At 52.2% G+C, this 22,372-nt stretch overlaps 1 protein-coding gene across 2 annotated transcripts; it reads right to left on the bottom strand.

Moving 5' to 3' along the window:
- Positions 1 to 1,103: 1,103 nt before the first annotated feature.
- TGFB3 (transforming growth factor beta 3) lies at positions 1,104 to 17,533 on the bottom strand. 2 transcript variants are annotated; one of them, XM_049825297.1, is made up of 7 exons: positions 16,444 to 17,047; positions 10,619 to 10,782; positions 9,164 to 9,272; positions 7,486 to 7,593; positions 6,508 to 6,679; positions 5,776 to 5,929; positions 1,104 to 3,377 (listed from the first exon to the last, which is right to left on the bottom strand). In XM_049825297.1, exons 1-7 carry the CDS (start codon positions 16,925 to 16,927, stop codon positions 3,219 to 3,221), a joined length of 1,350 nt encoding a protein of 449 aa, XP_049681254.1. In that variant the 5' UTR covers positions 16,928 to 17,047; the 3' UTR covers positions 1,104 to 3,218. The 2 variants fall into 2 exon arrangements, with proteins under 2 accessions (XP_049681254.1, XP_049681253.1); XM_049825296.1 differs by having other exon boundaries at positions 1,105 to 3,377; positions 9,143 to 9,272; positions 16,444 to 17,533.
- Between the last annotated feature and the right edge of the window lie 4,839 nt (positions 17,534 to 22,372).

The raw sequence follows: 22,372 nt of genomic DNA, 5'->3' as shown, positions 1-22,372 counted from the left end.
TTCAGGTCTCGGCCTCTTGCATGCTATAATAGAGTATGCCACAGAGAAGCTGGGACTACACAGATGGTCATTTGATCATCTGTGTAGGATCTGCCTTATGGCAGTGCAGAATAGCGTTTTTCACTCTTCCTAACCATTGATCTTTGTTAGAGATACAGAAAGTGTGCTGGGATTGTTTTCATCAGCTTTTGTTTGTTCCTTCGAATAACAAAAGGGGACTGTTGGGAGCTGTATTCAGTGTTGGCAGTGAAGCTCCCACTTTTTCTTTCCTATTGTCTTCCTCAATTTGCCAGCTAGTAACAGAGCATATAGAGAACTGCCCTCTGCCTTCTTACACAAGTGTCCTGTAACATTTTCATAAGCCTGTGCCCAGGAGTGTATTCAATCTGTTATTAACCCCATGCAGACAGTATAGTTTGTTGCTGAATTATAGCTAAAACACCCCTAGAAAAACTATTTTAATTGTAAGAAAATTAATTCAGATCCTGTCTCACAAATCTAATTTGCAAATGTTGCTAGGGAACCAGAAGGCTGGATAGAGAAGCAGTAACTGTAATGTGTCTGTTTGACTTCAAGGATTACTGTACTCATGAGATTACCTGTGTCCTTACTGGTTGGACACCCCAAGACTCTTCTTCCCTGATTTTCCATTGCCATTTGGCAAATGGCTTGGTCCTTCTGCCAGCCCTCCCTGCCACTGAGCAGCAGCAGCGAACAAGGGCTACTAAGACAGACCCACCTCAAGGGGCTTGCCAGGTTAATCCGTGGGTGGTTCTGATGTGCTTCAAGTGCCATGTAGGACTGTGAGCTGTGCAAGTGTTCTAGCTCTCTTTGCAGCTCCCCCTCCTTGGGGGTTATCCCCCCCCTTTACTAGCAAGGAAGCCCTTCAATTGGATGGGCAGTAGAGCCAGCCCAGGGCTCAGGAGGAACAATGACCAAAGAACAGATTGCAGTTTGTAAACCAAAACCTCCCCAGGGGCAGCTGCTAAAAGGAGATTAGAGAGAATCCCTAGCCAATTGGCATCTGGATTTCCCCCCACCCCCCCAATTCCAGCCACTAAATTTCTGGCCTATCAGTATGGTAGTGTAGTCCTAACGCATTTATTTGCTCCCTCCTTGGGCAGGCTGGGGAGGGAAGCATGGGCATGGGGAGCTGTACAGGGCACAGTAATACAGTACTGCTGCAGGATGGATCAAAGCTGCACCTTTCATCATCACACCGATGACAGGTCAAGGAGCCCCAGAGAGATTAAAGTGGTAAAAGCTAAGCCTTGGGGAGTGCCTCTACCAGAGCACGTGTGCCCCAGCCAAGATGTCACACAAGTTGGCAGGCTCCCTCCACTGACCCACCCTTGCTAACCTCTAGCCAGCTGGTGATGGTGCAGGAAGGGTTGTTTACAGTTTATTAAGATGTTTGATTACATGTTGTGGCAGCCTCAAGTGAGGTATATGGAAGCAGCCACTATTGTGAAGGGCTTGATGGAAGAGCTGAATTCTGAGCTGACCATGATGAGCCCTGGCCACAAGCTATTAAGCAGCTAGGTGTCATCTTACACTCAGTTGCTGGGGTCCAGGAATTGGGAGGGGACAGGGAGGAACCTCTGTGGTCTCTAGAACATGACTTTAAGTAGTTGTGGTTTGGAGAGTCAGAGGGGCAGCCTCTGAGTCTCCTGTGGCAGGCAAGCACTGGAGATTTTTACCATTGGAGTATTTATGGCTGAAAAAGCCCATACTTTTAAAAGAGTGCATTGATTTCTTGCCTGGGCAACATCTGTGAGCTTTTTATGAGCATCTGCAATGTTCATGGTAAATCAGGAGAAAGGGGTGTGTTACCTGTGTGTACAAGTCTGTACTGGCAGACCATATATATTCAAATGGACCTAAGACATTTGTCAGCTGTGGCAACAGCATTGTTGGAAGTGTTTTACATTTGAGGGGAGCTTTATATGAATCTATCAAAAGCAGATGCTGGAGGTGATGTACATGTCTGAAGGACTAGGGCAGGACAGGGCACATATACACCAGGCATGATTTGTGGGTACCAAGGAATTTCTATTCCGGGGCTCTCTGGCTGACCTAAATTCTGTCTGTTCTTCTTGAAGAGACATTTTGGAAAGGGGTAAGATTTTAGACTGACTGAGTATGCCACAGCAGTTTAAAAACAGCAAACATCTCACCCTTCAACAAACAACTTGCTTGTGAAAAAAAGAGCATCTCCCCCCCAAAATATTTATTTTTTACAATGTTTTTGAGATTACTATTTTTTAAGTTGTGGCAGGTGAGGCCTGGGCCACATTCAGATCATCGTGCAGAACAGGTGCAGAACACCCCAAAGCACCTCACAAACCACAACAGACGAGAGGTCCTTGGAGCGTATCAGCTCATGAATGAATGGGCCCAGTATACCAATATACCCACAGGTATTGCTCCTGGCCTGACCCAGAAAGCATCTCTCAGAAACTCCAGGAAGGGAAAAGAGCTGAATGGAGACATCAGTCCCTCTAAAAATGGACTCAGCACCCTCTTTCGTGTATTTGCCCACCCTCAGCAGGCCAGCTGGGAGCCTTGCAGTTTGCATTTAGAAGCCAATAGCCAGGATCTGCCAACTGAACTTAAGAGGTTTGGCAGACACAGAGTTTCAGCTGCAGGACTCCTGGATCACAGCTCTGAGGAACAAAAGTCTAAGTGTATCTCTGAGCATTTCTTCTCTCAGCAGCTTCCCTTCTTGGTGCATTTTCTTTCTCTAAAGAAACTTTCAGGGTTTCCTCCTACAGGGGAAACCTTTAGTTCTTCAGGCCAGCAGGGAGGGCTGAGGTCCTAAGATAGCTAAAGCTAGAATAGAAAACATCTCCCTATTTGCATTCCCCCTTTCACCTGCTCTTTCTCATTCCCTTGCATTCCCAGCCTAACAACCCAGCATTCAAATACACAACAGTTCCTCCACCCTCTCTTCTTCTGCACCAACTGTCCAGCCATTTTGGAGAGCGTGGCCTTTGTGTCACTAAAGTAACTCCCAGAAGGAACATGACACTGCCAACAAGACCAAGAAATGTTCCAGAAGAGATCCCCAAGGGCTGCCAGACCCGAAGCCACAGGCTTTGGCACTCAGCCCTCCACATGCATAGTCTCTGACCCCCAGTTCCTTTTGTGTTAGCCTGGGAGCAGGAGAGTGGGTGCTGACAGTTTCTCTCTTGGCTTTGGGTGGGCCAGGGTGCCTTTCAGCTGCACTTGCAGGATTTCACCACCATGTTGGAGAGCTGCTCCACTTTAGGGGTCCTCCCAACATAGTACAAGATAGTGAGTGGCTCCAGGTCCTGGGGGACACAGCAGGGCGAAGCAGATGCCTCAGGATTCAGCGTGTTGTATAAGCCCAGCACCTGCAGAAACAAATTAAATGTGGTGACAAAGTCAGGAATACATTGAATACGTTTAAGTTGGTTGAGGACAGGAAGGGACTGCAAAGCCAACAGGTCTCTAGGTGTTTGGACTATGCTCATCAGAGAGTATTTCCCTGAGGTGAGTAATACCTCCCTGTCACTTCCTGATCATGGCCTGCTTCTAAAGGGTCTCACCTGCCCTTGCCTGACTCTTAAGCCTTCTTTTTTCTTTTTTTTTTTTTAAATTTTAGTAGCCTTTCTCTGTGGCCGATGCCTAAGGGTTGAAGGAGTGCAAGTAGTTCTCTCCTTTCATCTCTAATTTAGTGTGGTGGTGGATAGTGTCACAATTTTTGCTTTTAACAAGGCTGGGTGTAACCAGCCTGGGGCCATGTTGTCTTGAGTTCCATTAAAGAAACCAGCAGACAGAACATTAGTGCTGCTTATTTCAAACAACATCTCTAGATAGCACTGGATGGACGCCAATCCTCTCGAGTATCCACAATTCCCTCCCAACTTTGAACTGTCTGATGCTTTCTCCCTCTACTCCATCCTCCAAGTCATTACACTATAATGCTGGAGCCAGGAGAGTGTCCTGTGGGACCCCACTGGATTCCTCCTCCCAGCTGGCCCCAGCCCACAGATGACTGTACACTTAGCCATATAACCGCTACAGAACAGTTGCCATGTTTCTTGCCAGAGGTGGCCGCTTCTCAGCAGTAAGCAACTTCTTGAGTTGTGGGGCCAAAACATGATCTCACCTGTACTACTGTGGTCTCATTAGTGCTTATCTGGTATAAATGACAGGGTCTGGCACATTGTCTTTTAACTACTTTACAGTCTTTGGGGATGAGAGATGCTAAGGAAACACGCTGATCTATCATCTGGATCCATGTAATCACAGTCATTCTGGTAGAAGCTCTCTGGGATACTGGCAACACCCCTGGCTGTACCACAGGGGTACCACATGCTCTGGGGCTGCTCCACTCAGAGACAGTAGGTTAAACAGACTGGTGAGAAGTCTTTTCACCATGTTTTTCCTAGGTGGTGCTGGCAAGCTGGCAGCAGCTATATTGTTCTAAAGGCTTCTTGGATCACTCAGGTGACCGTTTCCTTTCTTGCTCAAGAAAGAAACATTAGGAACCATTCTAAAATCTCCTTTCTCTCACACTGGTTCAGTTCAGTTATCTATTAGAGAGCTTCTCAGGACAACCAGATGGTAAAGCTACATGCCCATTACCCTTTCAAAGCTGTTCATTCCCTTGCTTTGTCTCGTGTTTAATGCCCAGCATCTGTTCACTCCTTCATTCCCATAGATCTACTGTTCCCACTGATATTAGCCCTTGAGCTTCAGCAAGCCTTGCTGCTGTGCAGACCCTCGAACCATCAAGAAAATTTTAGCATCTTTTCTGCAATATCATCCTTACCTAGTTATCTATTCTTCAGCTGAATCTGCTTTTTCCAGTAACTTTTTTTAGTGAAACCTGAAGCTAAGTTGCTAGTGAGCTGTTGCATTGTCTGAATTGCTGCCTTTTCTCTTCTGCGGACAGAAGCACAGGATTTTCCTCTGGCTTTTCTTGCTTCAGCAATGGACTGCCTGCTTCTTAGGCTGTCTTCTCTCCTTGGTACTTCTGTACCTGTGCTTTTCTATTGCTTTTATTTTCTTCCACTCTAGACAGTAGCCAGGCTCAGGTGGTACTCTTCCCAAAGACTGCCTAGTGTACTTGTTAAACAGAGGTTATGCATAAGTTACCTAAAGACATTTGTTTTCTGCCAGGTTTTACCCATGAATCTCACGGCCTAGTAGGTTCCTCCCTGCCACAGGTCAGGTGGGACTTATACAGCTGGGAAGGATGCCTATGCAGAAAGGAGTGCTTACTGTATGGCTGTGTTCACTTCTGGACATGGACACAGATTTCCCTTCACTGTTGGCCTACAGCTGCCCCTGTGGTAGCAGATGGCAGCTGCATGCCATGGCACAGCGGTTTTGCATGACAACCTGGCACAGAACATGGAAAAATCCTCTGTCCAGTACAAACTGTAGGAGAAATTTAGGCAGAAGATAATTACCAGAGTTGATGTTTGATGTGAACAATTTGGTTAATACTCTGCCCATTACCAAGTAAGTACCCTAAAATCATCAGTCCTGCTGTTTCACATCTTATGCAAGAGACAGCAGCATCCTCCTCAACATTTGGCTGGAAGCAGTATTGACTCCAAAGGAAGCACATTTTCCCTACTGAAGCACCTAGACTCTTTTCTGCAGTTTCCTTGGACCTTTTTTTTACAAGTATTAATCTGAACTGCTTTTGCTGCTTTGATGAGACCGGATATGATCAGACTTAGGGAGGAAGGGGGAGTCATAGCCACAAGCCCTGACAGGATAATGTACTGGATATACCGTGCTGTGAGTGGTGTCTGCGCTGCGGAGGTACGGACAAGGGCCTGAACAAAAGTTAGCAAAGTAGCCCTTAGGCTCGTGGACCCATTTCCAGCCAAGGTCCTGTCGGAAGTCGATGTACAGAGGACGCACGCAGCAGTTCTCCTCCAGGTTCCTGAAACACAGTATCAAACCATAGTGAATCTAAAGAGGGGCCTTATATGTGATTGTATGACGCAGCTTCCTGAACAGAAGGGCTCGTTCCACAGTGCCCAGTGGGACGTGGTGTTTGCTTGCGCCAAGTGCAGAGGAGCAACACAGGCGAGCAGCGGCTGGCAGCTCAGCAGCCTGGCACTGCTTGTGCCTGCCGGCAGGCGGCTGACCCACTGGCCCAGGGAGGCAGCACCCTGCTTGCCCACAGCAGCACCCAGCTGCTCTCCGGTACCTGGAGCTAGCAGGGGGCTGCTGCAGGTCCCTGCCCAGGCTATGCTCCAGGAAGCCACTTCCAAGTCTCCCTGTAGCCAGCAGCTCAGCCAGAAACACACAGTGACTCTGCTGAGCTGGCTGGCATCCCCTTCTTGGACACCACAAGGAGCAGCTGGCTGAGCTGTGCTCCTCGCGTGGCCCCCTGTGGCACCACGGTGACCCACAACCCCCTTGGAGGGCTCTCCGTTTCCTGGTGGCATGGAGTCTCGCCAGGCTTGCCCACCTTGGGCATGGGACCCAGTCATTCCAGGCAGGATTCTCACTTACCGGAAACAGTAGTTGGTATCCAGGGCCCGCTTCTTTCTCTGGCCTCCCAACGCTGGACTCTCCAGCCGATGTGGGGGTAACATCATCAAGATGAGGTGGGGATTATGCAAGTCTTTCTGCTTCTTCAGGCGCCCCAAGTCCCCACGGCCATAGTCATCCTCACTGTCAATGCCTTCAGAGAAAAACAGGATCCACAAAGAAGAAATCAGTACGGAAATGGAGGATGCAACAAGACTTTTCAGTGCATTTAACACCCTCATGCCTGCCCTTGAACCAGGGTGAAAGGGATTCAGGCACCACATCCACTTACTCTGGGACTTCTTCCCTCCCTTTACTGCTGGTGAATCTGACTGCTGCAGGCCTGAAATAGAGGCTTATGGGCCACCTGTTTTACCATTTGCAAACTGCTGGTGGGGCCATTAATCCATCCCACTCAATCCTGGCTTCGGTCCCAGGACAGGCAGGAAGATGAATGGTTTAAAGAAGATGTCAGATCATTGGCACTCTGCAGAACAGCCTCAGAAATGGAGCCTGTGGGGGCCAGTGGCTGCAGCCCAGGGCTGCAAGCCAGGAGGTTCCTAGTTCTTAAGCCAGCCAAGCCACTGACTCTCTGGGCCACCTCACACAGGATGCCTGACTTCCTTGTGTTTCAGTCACCCTAACTGGAAAGCAGAGCCTCTGTGGAAATCTGAGAAGGCATCAAGTTGAACTTGAGAGACACACTGAAATACAAAATTATTCCTTTCTGCAGACACTCGTGCAACCCCACCCAGCCTGCACTTCCTTCCTTCCATTTCTAACCTATGTACAAAGCAGATATACCCATATAATCAACATGCAAACCCAGATGTGTATGCTTTAAGACAAATGTTATGCAATGTAAAACGCTCAAATATGCAAAGCAAGACCTCATTTTTTCTTTGGATACTCCAGGCTTTCCCTTCCCCAACAGCCTCCCCTAACCCAGCTCTTTATCACCTTTGAACTTGATCTCCAAGACCTCGTGCAAATTCTCCAAGATGTCCCCGTTGGGCTGAAAAGTATGGCAAGGACAGTGTATGCTAATTTCCAGGCCAAGGTTGGACTCTGCAAAGAAGATGACTCTGTGAGAAACAGTCTTCCTCAGCTGGAACAGCTCCTGGAGCAGGGAAGTTTCACTGAGGACAGGTACTGTGGTAACTCCTAGACTGTGGGTCAGTCTCAACGTCAGGGATGCTATCAATCAGAGTTGGGGAACAGAAGCTGCCTTGGAAAGGAGAAAGTGGCTTCACCTGTGCCAAAAGCCTTGCTCTTGCTAAAGGGAGCTTCCTGCTCAGGTGAGAAGAGTGTTCCTGATTACATTTTTTAGGCTATTCAGCATCCAAAAGCATTTGTGAGCTTCAAGGAGCTCCACTGGAAAACAAGTATTTTGAAGAGCTGGCTTGCGGTGTCTGTGTTAAATCAGTTTTGCCATCCTCAGTACTTTTCTACTGTCTGGCTTCTGGTTAGTGTCTGAAGGACAGATCTGAAAATAAGTGAATTGGATAAGGACAAGTAATTTCACTGGAAGCATTTTTCTCAGCAGCTGCAACCTCCTGTTTTGTTGAACTGCTAGTGGTCTAAGTCACACAGACTTTCCAGAGGCAAGTCTATTTTCATAATAACCTCCTGGACCAGTCATGCTGTGTGGGCCTGACTGAGGGAACTAAGACTCTTATGAAAGCTCCTTTTTAATGTTGTGTGATGAATTAAAACATCTGGCTCCCCGGGGCATTGAAAAGGTGCCTAGCACCTTTTTTCCTAAGCACTGTATACTCCGTGATGTCTTGTCAGCTAGTGTGCCTGCCCAGAGCTCACTCCAGTTCCAGTCCTGAACTCCAGCCATCAGGACACAAATTGCTTGAAAAAGGAGGAGCCTACAAGCTCACAGCTTACCCTTCCAGGGAGTGGCTGCTTGCCAATACCTGCATTCCAGTTTTCAGTGGCACCTAGCTTCTATCTGTGGGGCCAATCCAGCTGTGAGTCACCATGCCTATGCTCCAGCTGTGAATGGGGTCAGTGTTCTTGCTGGGAGCTGCCCCATAACTATCTGTTGGGCTGCCCAGTGGCAGCAGAGGTATGTTCTCTGCAGTGCTAAAGACTCCATCTGTCTAGGTGTGTCAGCCTCTGGCATTTCCTCACCTTTATACCTGCCAAGCTGTAAACAGCTAAAGAAACCAGGATCCTTGCTGTTTTTTTTTCCCTACTAGATTTGGTCTAGTCCCCAGGAAAATTAAACCAGAGCAATCCTAATTTTCTATGTATTAGAGATTATAGTTTAAACAAGCAGAGGAGTCCCCTCTGGGCTTATAATCGAAGAACCTAAAGAAGTTCCAGCATCTCTCAGTGAAAACAATTTCCTCCTCCAGAGGACAAATCCTCATTCTGACTCAGCCCACAGAGCTACACAGCGGGGACTCCAGGACAGAGCTAAGAATCTAGCAAACATCATGCACTGAGGTAGCTCTCTGGGGTAAGGCTTGTTCTCAGACTGAAAGAAGCTGTCCTCTATGTAAGCCAAGCTCCTGGAAAAAAGGGGAGCAGAGGGATACTCCTGTCAACATTGTTCCACATTTCTATGGGGATGCCTTGACACCCGGTCCAGCTAAGACCCTACCTCTGTGCAGAAGCCACTCACGCACAGTCTCGGTGACATCGAAGGACAGCCACTCAGGGGAGCCCCGTGTCTGCACATTCCTGCCACTGAGGTAGCGCTGCTTTGCTATGTGCTCATCCGGCCGAAGGATCTGCGTCAGAAGGAGTGGTAGAGAGAATCAGCCAGTGCCAAGCATAAGGAATGGATAGCCTTGGGTCTTTCTTCTTCCACAGCTTGCTAAAACTAATTCAGAAGCTTGGTCCCGGCAAGTGAGACATCAGAAATACACTGGCATAGGTGAGAAAGGCATGCTTCACAACCAACCTGAACTCCAGAGATATACACAATGCTTATTTCTGTGTCCTAAGCAGCCCAGCTCTCTCAATTCATCCTTGTTTTGGGGCACATATCCAGAGGCAGAGGCACACAGCAATGGATCTAATGGGTGGTTTTGTTTCTGTATACACCTGTGGGACGTGGGTCTGGATTTCAGAGTAGAACCAGCAGTGGGCAATAGAGCATCTTGCCACAGGTCCCTTGCTGAGCAAGCCTACTGAGTCCTACACTGTGGCATTTTCTTGTGTCCTACACTCTTCAACTTCTGTCAAAACACACCAGGGCTCATCAGGTTTGGAGACCTCTCCCCCTGCTCTGACATCTCTTCCCACTTCCAGACAAACAGCCACAGGCTGTGCAAGGTGTTCCTTCCTGCAGGACCCCGGGTTCACTCCACAGAGCACTGAACCTACGGAGAAGCTCTGGGATTGCCTCCTTGTCAGTTGTGTCAGCTGGTGGAGAGGTGCTCTGACCTTTGAAGCTGATTTCCAGGAAGTTCTCAAGAGCCACCAGCCACAGGGCAATTTTAGCTGCACTCTTACTGCACAGTGGACAGACACCAGCCTGTAAGAATGTCCCGCCTGGATGCCAAACTCTACCCTTAGCTGGGTGGTCCAGCCCAGCCTGAGACCACTTCCAAACCTCAACCAGACCTTATTCTGCCAGGGAAGTACCTGAATTAACGGTGCCATGAATTGCGCCCCTGAGGAGCTGCTGCTGAAGGGAACATTGAAAGCAAGCATTATTTTTCCAGTAAATCAGTGACAAGACAGAGAGCTCCACCCGTTGGATTAGCACCAACTGTACTGCAACAGTCAAAGCAACAAAACTGCCAAGGGACCTAGGCATGCAGATGTGACAGAAGGGTCAGAGCTGCTCCACCGGTGAGGGGCTCTCCTTCCAGTGCAGCAAAGAGCTGCAGTGGGCACTGTGCCAGGGTGCCCAGAGCAGCCAGGCAATGTGAGTGGGGAAAGGACAGCACCACACTGTAAAAGGAAAGAAAGGTGACGGTATCACTGCATATGCTGGAAGAAGCCTGGTGTACAGCATGAGATTTCTTCTCTCTCTCTTCGGTGGCCATGCATATATCAATTGAGGCAACCATTAAGGAGCCAAACTATTCTGGGCTCAGGCACAGGGGAAGGTGAGAAGAATACTCACCTGGAAGAGCTCAATGCGCTGCTCGCTGCGTTTGGAGCTTGGGTTGGGCACGCGCAGCACCCGAAACTCGGCCCGGAACAAGTTGGTGCTGTTCTTCTCTGCCGAGGACACATTAAAGCGGAACACGTTGGAGGTGACACCTTTTGGACAAATGCCCAACTCATCTAGGAGAAAGAAAGATGGAAAGAATAAGAACCACAGGTCAGAGGGGTGCGATCTCAAATAAATATTGTTTGAGAAAGAGCTTCCCAACAGAAGCCTGTCATTCAAACATCTTGCCACCTGTGAAGCACGGCTATCTAGCTAAAGATAACACAGGATGAATTCATTCAAGTTTGGTCTACATTGCAACATTTTGCAAAATCTTCCCACTACTGCCACCATTGTTTCAGTGCTACAAGCCAGAGAATCAGTAGAGATCAACCACAATATTTTTAATATATCTCTTCTAACCCTGCTCATCAAGTGTATTGCTAATGCTCGTGAGTCTGCTGCATCCAAAGTGACAACCCCAGCCAAGGCAATGGGGCAACCTCATTTGCAGCTAGTGGGCCCCATTCCCAAGAGCGATGATGGCGTGACTCTGCTCATGCTGGAGACATGAAGCTACATAGGAGGTGATCCCATTGCCGCTGAATCTTAAGTTTTACCAACCTTGACAGTGTATCCTAGAATGAAATCCTACCAAGTGTCCACCAAGCATGAGATGTGGAAGACTTTTTTGGGCAGTGACTATTCAGTGTGTACTGAAAGAACTGGGTTTTAAGATCAGTTCTCACTCATGACCTGGAGAAGGAATTAATGAATAGTAACTAGATACACAGTTCCTCAAGGACAGAGTAATAGTGCCGAGAGGCCTGCAGAGATCAGACACATGGGCAGGAAATAACACAGCAATTCTCTGCCTTGTTGTGTGCCTACTGAACAGAAAAATCCATTTCACAGATGCCCCAAAAGAGAATAGGTAAAAGCTATGAGGTCCAAAACAAACAACTTCAAGAGAAAACAAGCCTCTCTTCATTGGGACCATTTTGGTCCCATGGAAAAGTCTGTCATTGCTGTTGTTCCTCTCTTATTGACCTTTGTTAGCTTTCAAAGCTCTAGCATCATTAGGGCTTGCTACAGACAAGACACAGCAGCTCCTGCTCTATGCCCGCATGCAGGTTTGTTTGCAGCCCTACAGAGCCTCTCATATGATCTCTGACTGTTGTCCAATGCAACATGGGGCTCATGTCAGCTGATATTTAAGTTGTTTTTAAACAAAGAAAAGAAACAGAAAGAAAAAACTGTCCCCTGTTCCCAGCCACAGTTCCAGCCTGTGACAAATAGGGTAGAAGCCCTAGCTGAAGCAACCTTCAAGCTAGATTCCTGGAGTCGGCCCCTCTCTTCACACCACCACCACTATCTCCCCAGGGAAACAGCTTCTGAAGACGGGCTAGTGTGAAACAGCACCTGAGTGCAGAGGTTCACCTCCCATGCCAAATTCTGCTTTGAACAACACTGATGGACGTCCAGAGTCATCTCCATGAAGATGTGCTACACTCAGATTCAGCAAGCAGGAGCCTGGCTGTTTACAAGGATGTGTTCTTAGGGTGCTGAAGTTTTACTCAATAAGCTGATGACCAGATGCTCACATTGGGCTTTAATTGGAGGGGTGTTCTGTCATTTGTACTACTGGACAGAACAGCTTTCCCATACAGGAAAATCTCTGGCTGCTATTGAAGAGATGGATGTTTGGTAATCCCAGGAGACCAGACCCCATTGCAGCCTTGAGCTGGTATGCTCAGCCCAGTAACACTGCAGTGCAAAGAGTATACCAGGCCACATCAGGACACCCACTATGGGGACTCCACCACTGTGACCAGTTCCAGGTTTTATGCCACAGAAAAGCACAGCAGAAAACCTAAGCTCTGATCACACTGAATGCCCAAAGGCATCTTCCTAGCTGAAGTTGAACACTGACAACTGCTGTGTCCTAGACCTAGGCAGATACTGTGTTTTATAACCCCCTTAAGCTGTTTTGTGCTCCTAGCCCTATTAATAGTGCTGTTAACAGCCTGCCCTTCCATTTCAGACCTGACTGCCTGTGCATGAGGGGTGTCCCAGTAATCATTGGAAATGCCTTTCTAGATCAGACCAGTGGTCAGTCTAGCGCGGTATCTGTTTCCAATAGTACTGCTTTATCTGACACTCTATTTAGATACTGCAGATCTGGTCCTACAGCACAGTGCAGATGACAGACAAAATTTATTGTTTATCATCTCCTTAAGATTTTTGGCTAAGTTAGGCAGCCATGCTGGTAAAAGATTGCTGTATCTACTGTATTTCGCCTGCTGTCCCCACATCGCTTTCTACCTACTTACTTCACCAGCAAGGCGCTGGTGCCTTAGGAGACCTTCCTAATGGAAATAGTAACAGCTGTCTTCCCTTCCCTAAGAAGAAGTTTCATGTTCCCTTCACAGCCTGGGAACAAGCCCTCTGCGATGGGGAGATGGAGCTGCGTTCTGTTTCACTCTCAACGCTGTGAGGTTGGAGTCTGCTTCTCATAGCAGGGTGTCCAGGATACAGGTCTCACTCCCAGAAAGCTGACTGCTTTGGGGCAAAGTACTTTTCGCAAGAGGTCACAGGCAAAGGAGGCGAGGTGATTTTTCAGGTAACTTGGTCCAGGCCCAGCTCAGGTGTGTTAATCACACTGGAATCCAGATGTGTCCACCTACCAGCACGGAACAAAGTCTGGAGGCAATATTCCTGCAAGCTCTTCCAGTCCACAACACTCAGTGGCTGTGCAAACCTGGAGACAGGGAAGCTGTGACACCCTGTGCACCCATGCCAGGCTACGTCTGACACGACAGGATGTATCCGCACGATTGGACCCTGCTATTACTGTGGAGCCCTGAGCTGTTGACTGCACAATGAGACCACTAGCCTCTTAGCATGGACAATGTGATACAGGGAGCAGGTTCTTCTGGGAGCTTCCCTCTTCCTACCACTGCTTTCAGCAAGATGCAGGTTCTCCACGTGCTGCTTACTACACAGCTGCTGTTTCTGACAAGCCCCAAGAAGGCTGATGGCTTTGCGGTTAGAGGTTGATGTCAAGGAAGGGCAGGCTGTCTGTGAGCAGGTATTGCCTCACTCCGTATTATACCACTGGTACTTCAACGTGTTTCATGCCAAAGCTGCATAACTTTGGAGAAAAAACTGATCCTTCTGGAACTCTGCAGGCAGCAGGTTTGGAGGGAAGAGATGCTTGGCCCCAACAACTCACAGCTTTAATTGTCTTGTCTCTCAAGCTGGCTTCGAAAACGGCATCTGTTTTTCCTCAGGAAGGTAAGCAAAGCCATTTGCAGGACCATTGCAGATGCTCTCTAAGCTTGAATCTAACCCAGTCCGTGCTTAAGGGGGTCTGACCCCCTGTGAGTTTTAAGACATCCCTGAAGTGAATGGCTGGTCAAAAGCAAGTTGTTGTCTGAACAAAAGTCCCTTATAATTTACGCAATGTGCCCGAGAGGCACAACAGAAAGACCATCCCCTGAGTCACCAAACAGCTCAGAGTAGGGATGGGGAACCTGGTCCTGAATATCCTTCCTTCCTAGAGGGATGGGGCTCTCTCCACTACTATTTTTGCTCCTCAGCTCTCCTCACTTTAGGGCCTTAAGTCTTTGAGAAGGATGAGTTCTCTGAGCCAACTGAGCCGCTTGACTAATAGTTTGGAGCTAGAAGAGCTTGTGTGCATGTGAGTGTGTGTGCGCACACATTTTAGACTTCTATCATCCTCGCAGTTCCCTCAATGGAGCGGTCCTCCCCTTCCCCCCCCAGAGGAGACTGGCTTTGGCTCAGAGCATGCTCTGAGATCACCACCTGGCACAGTGACAGAGTCATGGGAAAGTTGAACATCAGCCACTTCTGAAGACATGGGGCCAAATTCAGCCATGGTGTAAGCGATGAAACTCCCCCAGGTTTCAAAAGGAGTACATCTCTTGACACCACAGCCTGTCTGGAGCTAGTCTCTCCCAGTGTGACCCAATTTCAAAGTTCTCTCTTTCTCTGGGTGGTGGCGGCATCTGCGCTGCCCACTCTCAGGAATTCAATCTCAGCACTACTTGGTCTTTTGAACCTGCTGCTCAGCACGTTGCCCCAGTGTCCTACAGCAGGGACATGAGATGGGTTCATTCATTTCCATAGGAATTTTCCCCAACCCACAGTCCCTCCTCACAGCTCCTTCTCATGCACCACATGTCTTCATTCCTCTTTCCCCTCTACTTTATCCAAATCCACTCCTCTGACTTCATTTCCCCCTGTTGTCCTTTCCCAGTTTCCTTCCCCAAAACACCCTGGTTCATCATGTGGCTGTACTATTTTGCATAGACACTTGGTTTCCCCATATATTTTTAGAATTTCACAAACAATACTTCAGTAGGTCAAAAATGGTGAGATATGGGTAAGCTGCTATATACCCTGTGCACTTTCTGTTTCTTGAGTCTTGGTGTCTCCTCAGCTAAGAGCTAATCATATAACCATATGGAGTGCAGTCTGCTAGAGATTAAGTGAAATTTGTTGCATTACCACACTGTAGCTCTTATTCCAGCTCATCATATGTCAAGATTAACATAAACCTGGCAGAGTAACTGCATTCTGAGGCTGCCTGCACCAAGTCACAGCTCCTCCCCAGAACTGCTGGCATTCAAATAGTGTCCCCAAGACTGCACTACATCACAGGAGGACACCCTGGATGACGGTACGACTGCATGCCCACCAACATCTTGGAATCCTAAGCACAGACCGACACGACTGCCTGTGCCTACATGTGCTCAGCATCTGCAATCTGTCATGTCTGCTCAGTCTCTGTCTTTGCATCTGCGTCTGCTCAGCTTCTGCACCTGAATCTGTTTAGTGCCCGCATCTGGGCCTGCTCATCATCTGCTCTGCACCTGCTCAACATCTGTCACGTTTCCTCGATGCCTATGTTCCCTTGGGGCTCCCCTTCGCATCCCTGTCTGCTTTGCACCTGCTCAGCGTCCCCGTTATCTTCTACTCGCTCTCCGAACCCTCACGCTGCGGGAGTAACACCCTCGACAGTGTCCTCAGGCAGCAGTCTCGTCGGCGCGTGCCTCTTCACCTTCTCGACGGCCAGCGCGGGTGCTGCACAGCCCTAACAGGTTGCCCGTATCTCTGCGGCAGGCGCTGGAGCTTCAGCAGAGACGAGCCCGTCAACCCGCTCGTCACCCGAACACGAGACCCGCGCCTGCTCTAGCCCAGTGCGCAGCATTCACCCCAAGACCCAAGCTGCCTCCTTCCCTGCTGCCTTCCCACCCTCACGTCTTCCCCCCTTCTCCTCCCCTGCCCGCCTTCCCCCAGGTGTCAGGGCTCTAGACGCGGGCTTGGCTCGCCGCTCCCGGCTGGGGCCTGGGCCGATGCCGCTCCCGGGCCCCGCAACCCGCCGCCGCTACCGGCGCCCACCTCCTCCACCTGCGGCGGGGCCGCTCGCCGCCAAGCTCCGCGCCGTCCTGTCGGTGCTCCGAGCGCCCCCCCCCCCCGTGGCTCCCCGTCCCCGGCCCGTCCCCGGGACAGCGGCGTGCGCCCCCCGCCCCCGCTCGCCTCCGCACCCGAGCGCGCCGGCAGGCGGAGACGCGCTCCCCCCCCCGCCGCCTCCGCGCTCCCGCCCCGCCGGGAAAGCGGCCCCTCTCGCGGGGGCCCGGCGCCCCTCTCGGCCCCGGCCGGCCGCCCCTCGGCCCCGGCCGGCCGCCCCTCCTCCGCGCCCGGGGTCTCGGACAGCCTGTCCCGCGGGCGCGGCACCCCGGCCGGCACGGGGGGAGCCCAGCACTTACTGTGCTCGGGGAGGCCCTGGATCATGTCAAATTTATGGATCTCTTTGGCATAGTATTCGGACTCGGTGTTGTCCTGAGAGCAGCTCTCCTCCTTCTCCTCCTCCATCTCCTCCAGCAGCTCCCGGGTGCTGTTATAGAGGGCCAGGATCTGGTAGGGCACATGGGCCGGCCCCACGGTCTCGGGGGGGCTGGTGAGCCGCAGCTTGCTCAGGATCTGCCCCCGGATGGCTTCCACCCTCTTCTTCTTGATGTGGTCCAGGTCCAAGGTGGTGCAGGAGGACAGCGAGAGGCTCACGGTGGCGAAGCTCAGCAGGGAGAGCAGCACCAGAGCCCTTTGCACGTACATCTTCATGTGCGAGGGGGCGGCGGCGGGGGCCCCCGGGAGAGACCCCCGGGCGGCGGCGAGCGGGCGCGGGGGACCGGGCGGTGTGCTGGCGGCAGCCTCCCCAGATCCCGCAGGCTGAGGCTTGGCGAGGAGGTGCATGAACTCACTGCGCCGTGCGCGACTCAGGACTTCCAGGAAGAGCTGGCAGCGCTCCGCAAGGAGAAGCTGCGGGCGCCGTGCCTCGCCGCGCCGGGCTCCTTCCCCATGCGCCGCCCCGCGTCCCGCGGAGCCGGGGGCGCCCCGCCGCGCCGCGCCGCCGCACGTGTCAGCGGCCCGCGCCGCCCCGCCGCCGCGGGGGGAGCGCGGCGCCCGCCCCTCTCGCTGCACCATTCATGCCCCCGCCGGGCCCCGCGCCCTACATCGCCCGGCGCCCGACCCCCCGGCGGCCGGGAGCGCGGCACCGCGGCGCTCCCCGCCCCGCCCGGAGCAGCGCCGCCGGGCCACCCGCTGTCCCCCGCGGGCTCCGCTGGCCGCCGTGCCCCGGCCGCGCACCGCACCGCACCGCACCGACCGGCCCGCCCGGCGCCGAGCCGCACCGCGCCGCGCCGCCCCTCCCGCGCACACTGCCTCTCCCTCGGCCTCACCGCTGAAATTTTATACCTCCCTCCCATGACGTCCCCGGGACGGGGCTCGGGCGGGGGAGGGAGCTCCAAGCCCGGCCTTCGCCCGCAGCACCGCGCTAATGGCTTCAGCAGCCGCGCAGCCACCGCCGCCCGCCCGCCCGCCCGCCCGCCGCCGCCGCCGCCGCCGCCCCCCCCGCCGGGCCCCGCCGCCGCCCCCCGCGCGGCCGGCGGCGCCGGGCCCCTCGCGCCCTGGGGCCGGGCCCCTCCGCGGCGGGGCGGCCCCGCGCGCCCTCCGACGTGGCCGCCGCACCGCCGCGGCGGCGGCGCGCGGCCGCCCCCTGCTGGCGCCGCCCGCGCAGCGGCGGGCGCGGGGCGACGGCGGCGGCGGTAGCTGGGCCCTTCGCGGTGGTCCGCCGCGCGCTGGCGGGCGGCGCGGGGAGGCCCCTCCCGTTTCCAGCTGCGAAATCGCATTAAAAGCGGCTAAAAATACCCCGAATACTTTCCTGATGTGGTTTCTTTCCGAGGGAGGGAGGGGCCGGGAGGCCGGCGGGGGCCGGGCGCCGCGCTGCGGGCGAGGGGCTGCGGCGGGCGGGGCTGGCGGGCCCTTCTTGGCGCCGGGGGCCGAGGGAAGGTAGCAGGCAGGCAGGGTGAAGCCCTGCGGCCCCGAGGGCCAGGTGGCCGCTGCAGCGCAGAGGAGTCCCCCGCCACGGCAGCCCTCGCTGAGGGAAGGGGCTGCTTCAGGCACCCGCTGTCCTCGAGGGGGGCCAGGGCCACACGCGGGCGACCAAACACCGTCCCCAGTTGAGGTTCGCCTCCGTGACCTGGGCCTATGCGGGCTCCTCTCCCGGGGCAGGCCCTGACCGTGGCCACCCGCCACAACAGCCTCCCTCCACCCTGCACGGGGCTGGGCCTGTGCCTGCTGCCCTGAAGCCCAGAGGCTCCCGGCCCCTGGAGCAGGCACCCTTCTCTTGCCCTCACCTGGACCCCACCCCAGGGATGCAGGGACTCCCCACCCCACCACCCAGCCCTTCTCCCGGCCGGCGGCCCACAGAGCGGGAGCCGAACACCCCGGGGCTGGCGAGGCGCCTGGAGGTATGGGGCGGGACAGCGGCTTTGTGCCCGCCCGACCCAGCGTGGCCACTCGCAGCAGTGGCAGCTCTGCCGAAGAAGCCAGCCAGCTGGCTGTGCCGTTGGGAAGATGCGGCAAAGGCGGGAGCTGGGCAGAGCCCTTGGCGGAAGCAAGTTCCCCGGGGCTTCGTGCTCCGGGAGAGGTGGGCCTCAGGGGCACGTGGCCCCGGCGCCTGGAGCGGGTGGTGTCCGGCAGCAGTGCGGCTGATCCGTGGCTGGGCTGCGGGAGCCTTCCCACACGTTTTGGGGCTCTAGGGCTGGGACAGCACTGCCAGCTCGGGGGCCAGCGGCTCACCAAAGACACAGAGTGTGGAAGAGGTTCAGAGGAAATCCGTGGGGTGGCTGGGGGTGCTGGACACCTGGTGAGCCCGTTCCCTGCAGCTCTGAGGAGACCGAAGGGTGAGCTGCACAGTTTGCGTGTGCTTTGCTCAGGGAATAGGAATCTGAGTCCCTTGATGGAGCAGACAAAGATGTAACAAGATCTAGTGGCTCTAAGATGGTGTCAGGTGAGTCACGACTTGGAGTAAGGTGCAAAGTCTGAGCGCTACCGTTAGCTATCCATGGAATATTTTTATGTAGATCGGGATGGATGTTTCTAGAGCTCCCCATGCACTTCTGAAATGAATTTTGGATGCTTTTCCGCTCTGGGACCTCCTCTACCCCGCGTTAGGTTGGAGGTCACACTAAATGCGGTAGAACTGATTACTTTGGACTTCAGTAAGCCATTTGCTACAGTGCCGCATGATGAGTTATTAGTTAAGATGGAGATAAGTACAGGAATTATAAGAGATTACTGGAGTTCCCCAGTGGCTGGTCCCGGGCCCAGTTTTCATTAATGATTTTGGCACGCCGAAATGGAGATGCTAATGAAATTGGCTGCTTATCCAAAGTTGGGAGGCATTGTCAATATGGGGGAGGACTGGGATATCCTGTAGGAGGGGGTAGGCAATTTTGATGGCTGAGACAGTAGAAATGGGATGAAATGCAGTAGTACAAAATGTAAGGTTGTGTTGTTAATGGCTGAGAGCAGACTTTTCTGTTATGAGTTGAGAGTGGGGACTTAACTGCTTGGAAGTCCTAGCAGAGAAGAAGGATGTAGGTGTGGCACCAGTTCCAGTACAGGGCCACTCACTTTCTGCTCTAGGCATTGCTCTCTCTGGGTTGAGAAGAGGTGGGGAAGCTCCGTGGTCTGACATGCACCAGAACTGCCACTGGTGGCTGCAAGCAGCAGTCACTAACAGGTTGCACATCCTGGAGACGCTGGGATCCACCTGGGCTGAGGGAGAGCCCAACAGGGCTACTGAACATGTGAGCATCATAGGCAATATTTCACGCTTGGCAACCCTGACTAGGGTTTGACAGTCTGAGCTAGGGCTGATATAACCCGAACAGCATCTGTTCTCATGGAGATCAAGACAGGCAAATGCATGGGCCTTTTCTGCCTATAAAGCCCCTTCCACCTTCCAGAGGCAGGAACCCCTTGTTTGAAGCTTTGCAATTGTTAGGAGATTTTGCCCTGGAACCCACACAAATAACAGAATATTCGCAGTTGTTTCCCTCCTCCAAAAACCCTTAGAGATGGGGTTAATATTTGGAGGTGCGTTGGAGAAAAAAATTGCAGAAAAATCAAATTGAAGTGCTTGGTGCTGTCAGTGTGCTGCTAGTGTGGAGCAGACTATGGCAGCAGTCTTCACTGAGCGCTTTGCTTCCCAGTGGAAGCTTAATGAATTGGCCCATGTCGAAATCGGGAGTCTGGCTGGCCGCCTGACGTGAGGACTGGGTGAAGAAGAAAGGCACAGCGCTGTGTCACTGGTTGCTCCTGGAATTGCCCTGCATCCCATAAATCCTACTGCTACCAGAGAGCTGCTTAACAAAACCTTTGGCCGCTCTGAATAAGGTGGTCATTGTTCTCTCCCACAGTAGTGCTACCATGTGGGCTTTCCACCATAGCTGTAGCTTTAACTACGCGTGTGTGCCCTTGCTCTAAAGGTGGTCTAGGACCAGAAGCATGTGGGAGTGCTCAAGTGTGATTGCTTTCCCAGACTCTCCCCACTGTCTCTTGGGTAGAAGGAGGACCAGACACAAGCTCTATTCATAGGTCCAGTCAAGGAGTAATCAACAGCAAACAGTGCTAGTGGAGCACTCTGTTAGTCCTATTCTGCGTGATTGGGTTTGGGTTGAAACCAGATGGAGAGAGTCCCTGCTTAGGTGTGAGAAATTGTCCATGAATGGAATGCTTGCGTAGTTCTTGCTGTTCAGATGAGAGGAGGTGGCAGCAGTGTGATTTATAGTGAGGACAAAGCTGAACAAGTAAGGCAGACCGAGAGCTGAGAATACACCTGAAACTGTACGCTGGGAAAGAGAAACCCAGGCACCATGGACCTGAACTGGACAGGAAGCAAGCACAGAAAATGGCTTTAGACAGCCACAGCAGCACCAGACGTTTGTCCTGGTAACTGTGTCTCCTTCTCGGCTGAGTGGGGCTGCTCTAGGCCCAGGATCAAATGCTGCCTGTGGTGTACCAGCAGGGCAGAGGAGAATTAAGCTGTTCAGAAAAGGTGGCCTCAATGTTTAAAGCAAGCAAGATCCATTTTAGCCACAACATGAAATGATGGATGAAAACTCTTTCTCCCCTATTGCCCTCCCCAAGCAGGCAAAAATGTGCCCAGGTGGATGACCAACCCCATTCTGATGAGTGGAGGAGACCAGAGGGACTCAAGGCAGGACAGATTTTAGGTTTCATTCTTTCTGCACGTCTGCTCTTCTCTCTCATCAAGAACCTCTGAAGTCAGAAGTCAAAGTTCTGAGGCAAGGCTCAATTCCCCAAGTGCTTAAATGTTTTCTTTGCTGCACGTGGACTCCACCCTCGTTCAATCAGCCCAAGACTCCTGTCACTGGTGCGGGCAGCAAGAAGCACAACATGTCTTGTGAGGGGGGAGCTGGGATGTGCTAGTGGGGAGGTGTCTGGGATGGGGACCCAGGGAAATGGTGAGGAGGGGTTTGGGGGGAGGGGGGGTGTCAGTTCCAGACGAGTGAACCCACGGGTCCTGCTGCTTCATGATCAGTCTGTCCAGGGTGGCTCCCCGTACTGTTCCTACCCTGCCTCCGGTAGAAAGAGGAACACCTCTTTGGGGCCACAGCTGGCAATGCACTCCTAACCAAAGACTCCTGTCGCAGGGATGCCATCCTTCTTTAGCAGATGTTGCTCTGGACGCTATCACACTCCCCTTAGGATGCTCTTTTCCTGATCAAGAAAGTCAGCTGCAAATGTACGCTTGTACTCGGACATCCTGCAGTAGCTATTGCAACCTGGGGGCTACTGTCCCCTCCGTCTCCTGGTATCTGCATAGCTGCACTGTTGTGGCAGCCCTTCCGAGGAATGGATGGGAAGTGGGCATGCAGGGCCATATTCCTGTGGCCCTGCTGGTGAAACGTGGGGCTAGGTGAAAACTTCCCTCTCTACCTCATGAATACTTGAATCTGTAATTAAAAGAGAAGAACGAAGTATCTGGAAGATCATCATTTCATAGAGCCTAACCAGCCTGGCTTCAAAAAAGGAAAATCACATCTCACTTACTGAATTCCTTGAACATGTCAAGGTTTGTAAAGGGAGATAATATCTTTTATTAGACCAATTGATATAGCTGGAAAAAACAGACAAGCTTTCAGGCACAGAAACACTTCTTGTATGTTTTTTTCCAGCTATATCAGTTGGTCTAATAAAAAGTTATTACCTCTGCCCACAAATCTTATTCCACTTAATCCTTAGATCATCACAGTCACAACACAACTACTCGAAAATGTCAGTAAGGAATGGAAAAAAGGAAAATTATTTGACACAATTTATTTAGAC

Source organism: Accipiter gentilis, chromosome 22, assembly GCF_929443795.1.
Source record: "Accipiter gentilis chromosome 22, bAccGen1.1, whole genome shotgun sequence".
Taxonomy (NCBI): domain Eukaryota; kingdom Metazoa; phylum Chordata; class Aves; order Accipitriformes; family Accipitridae; genus Astur; species Astur gentilis.
This window is presented reverse-complemented; position numbering and strand designations above follow the sequence as displayed.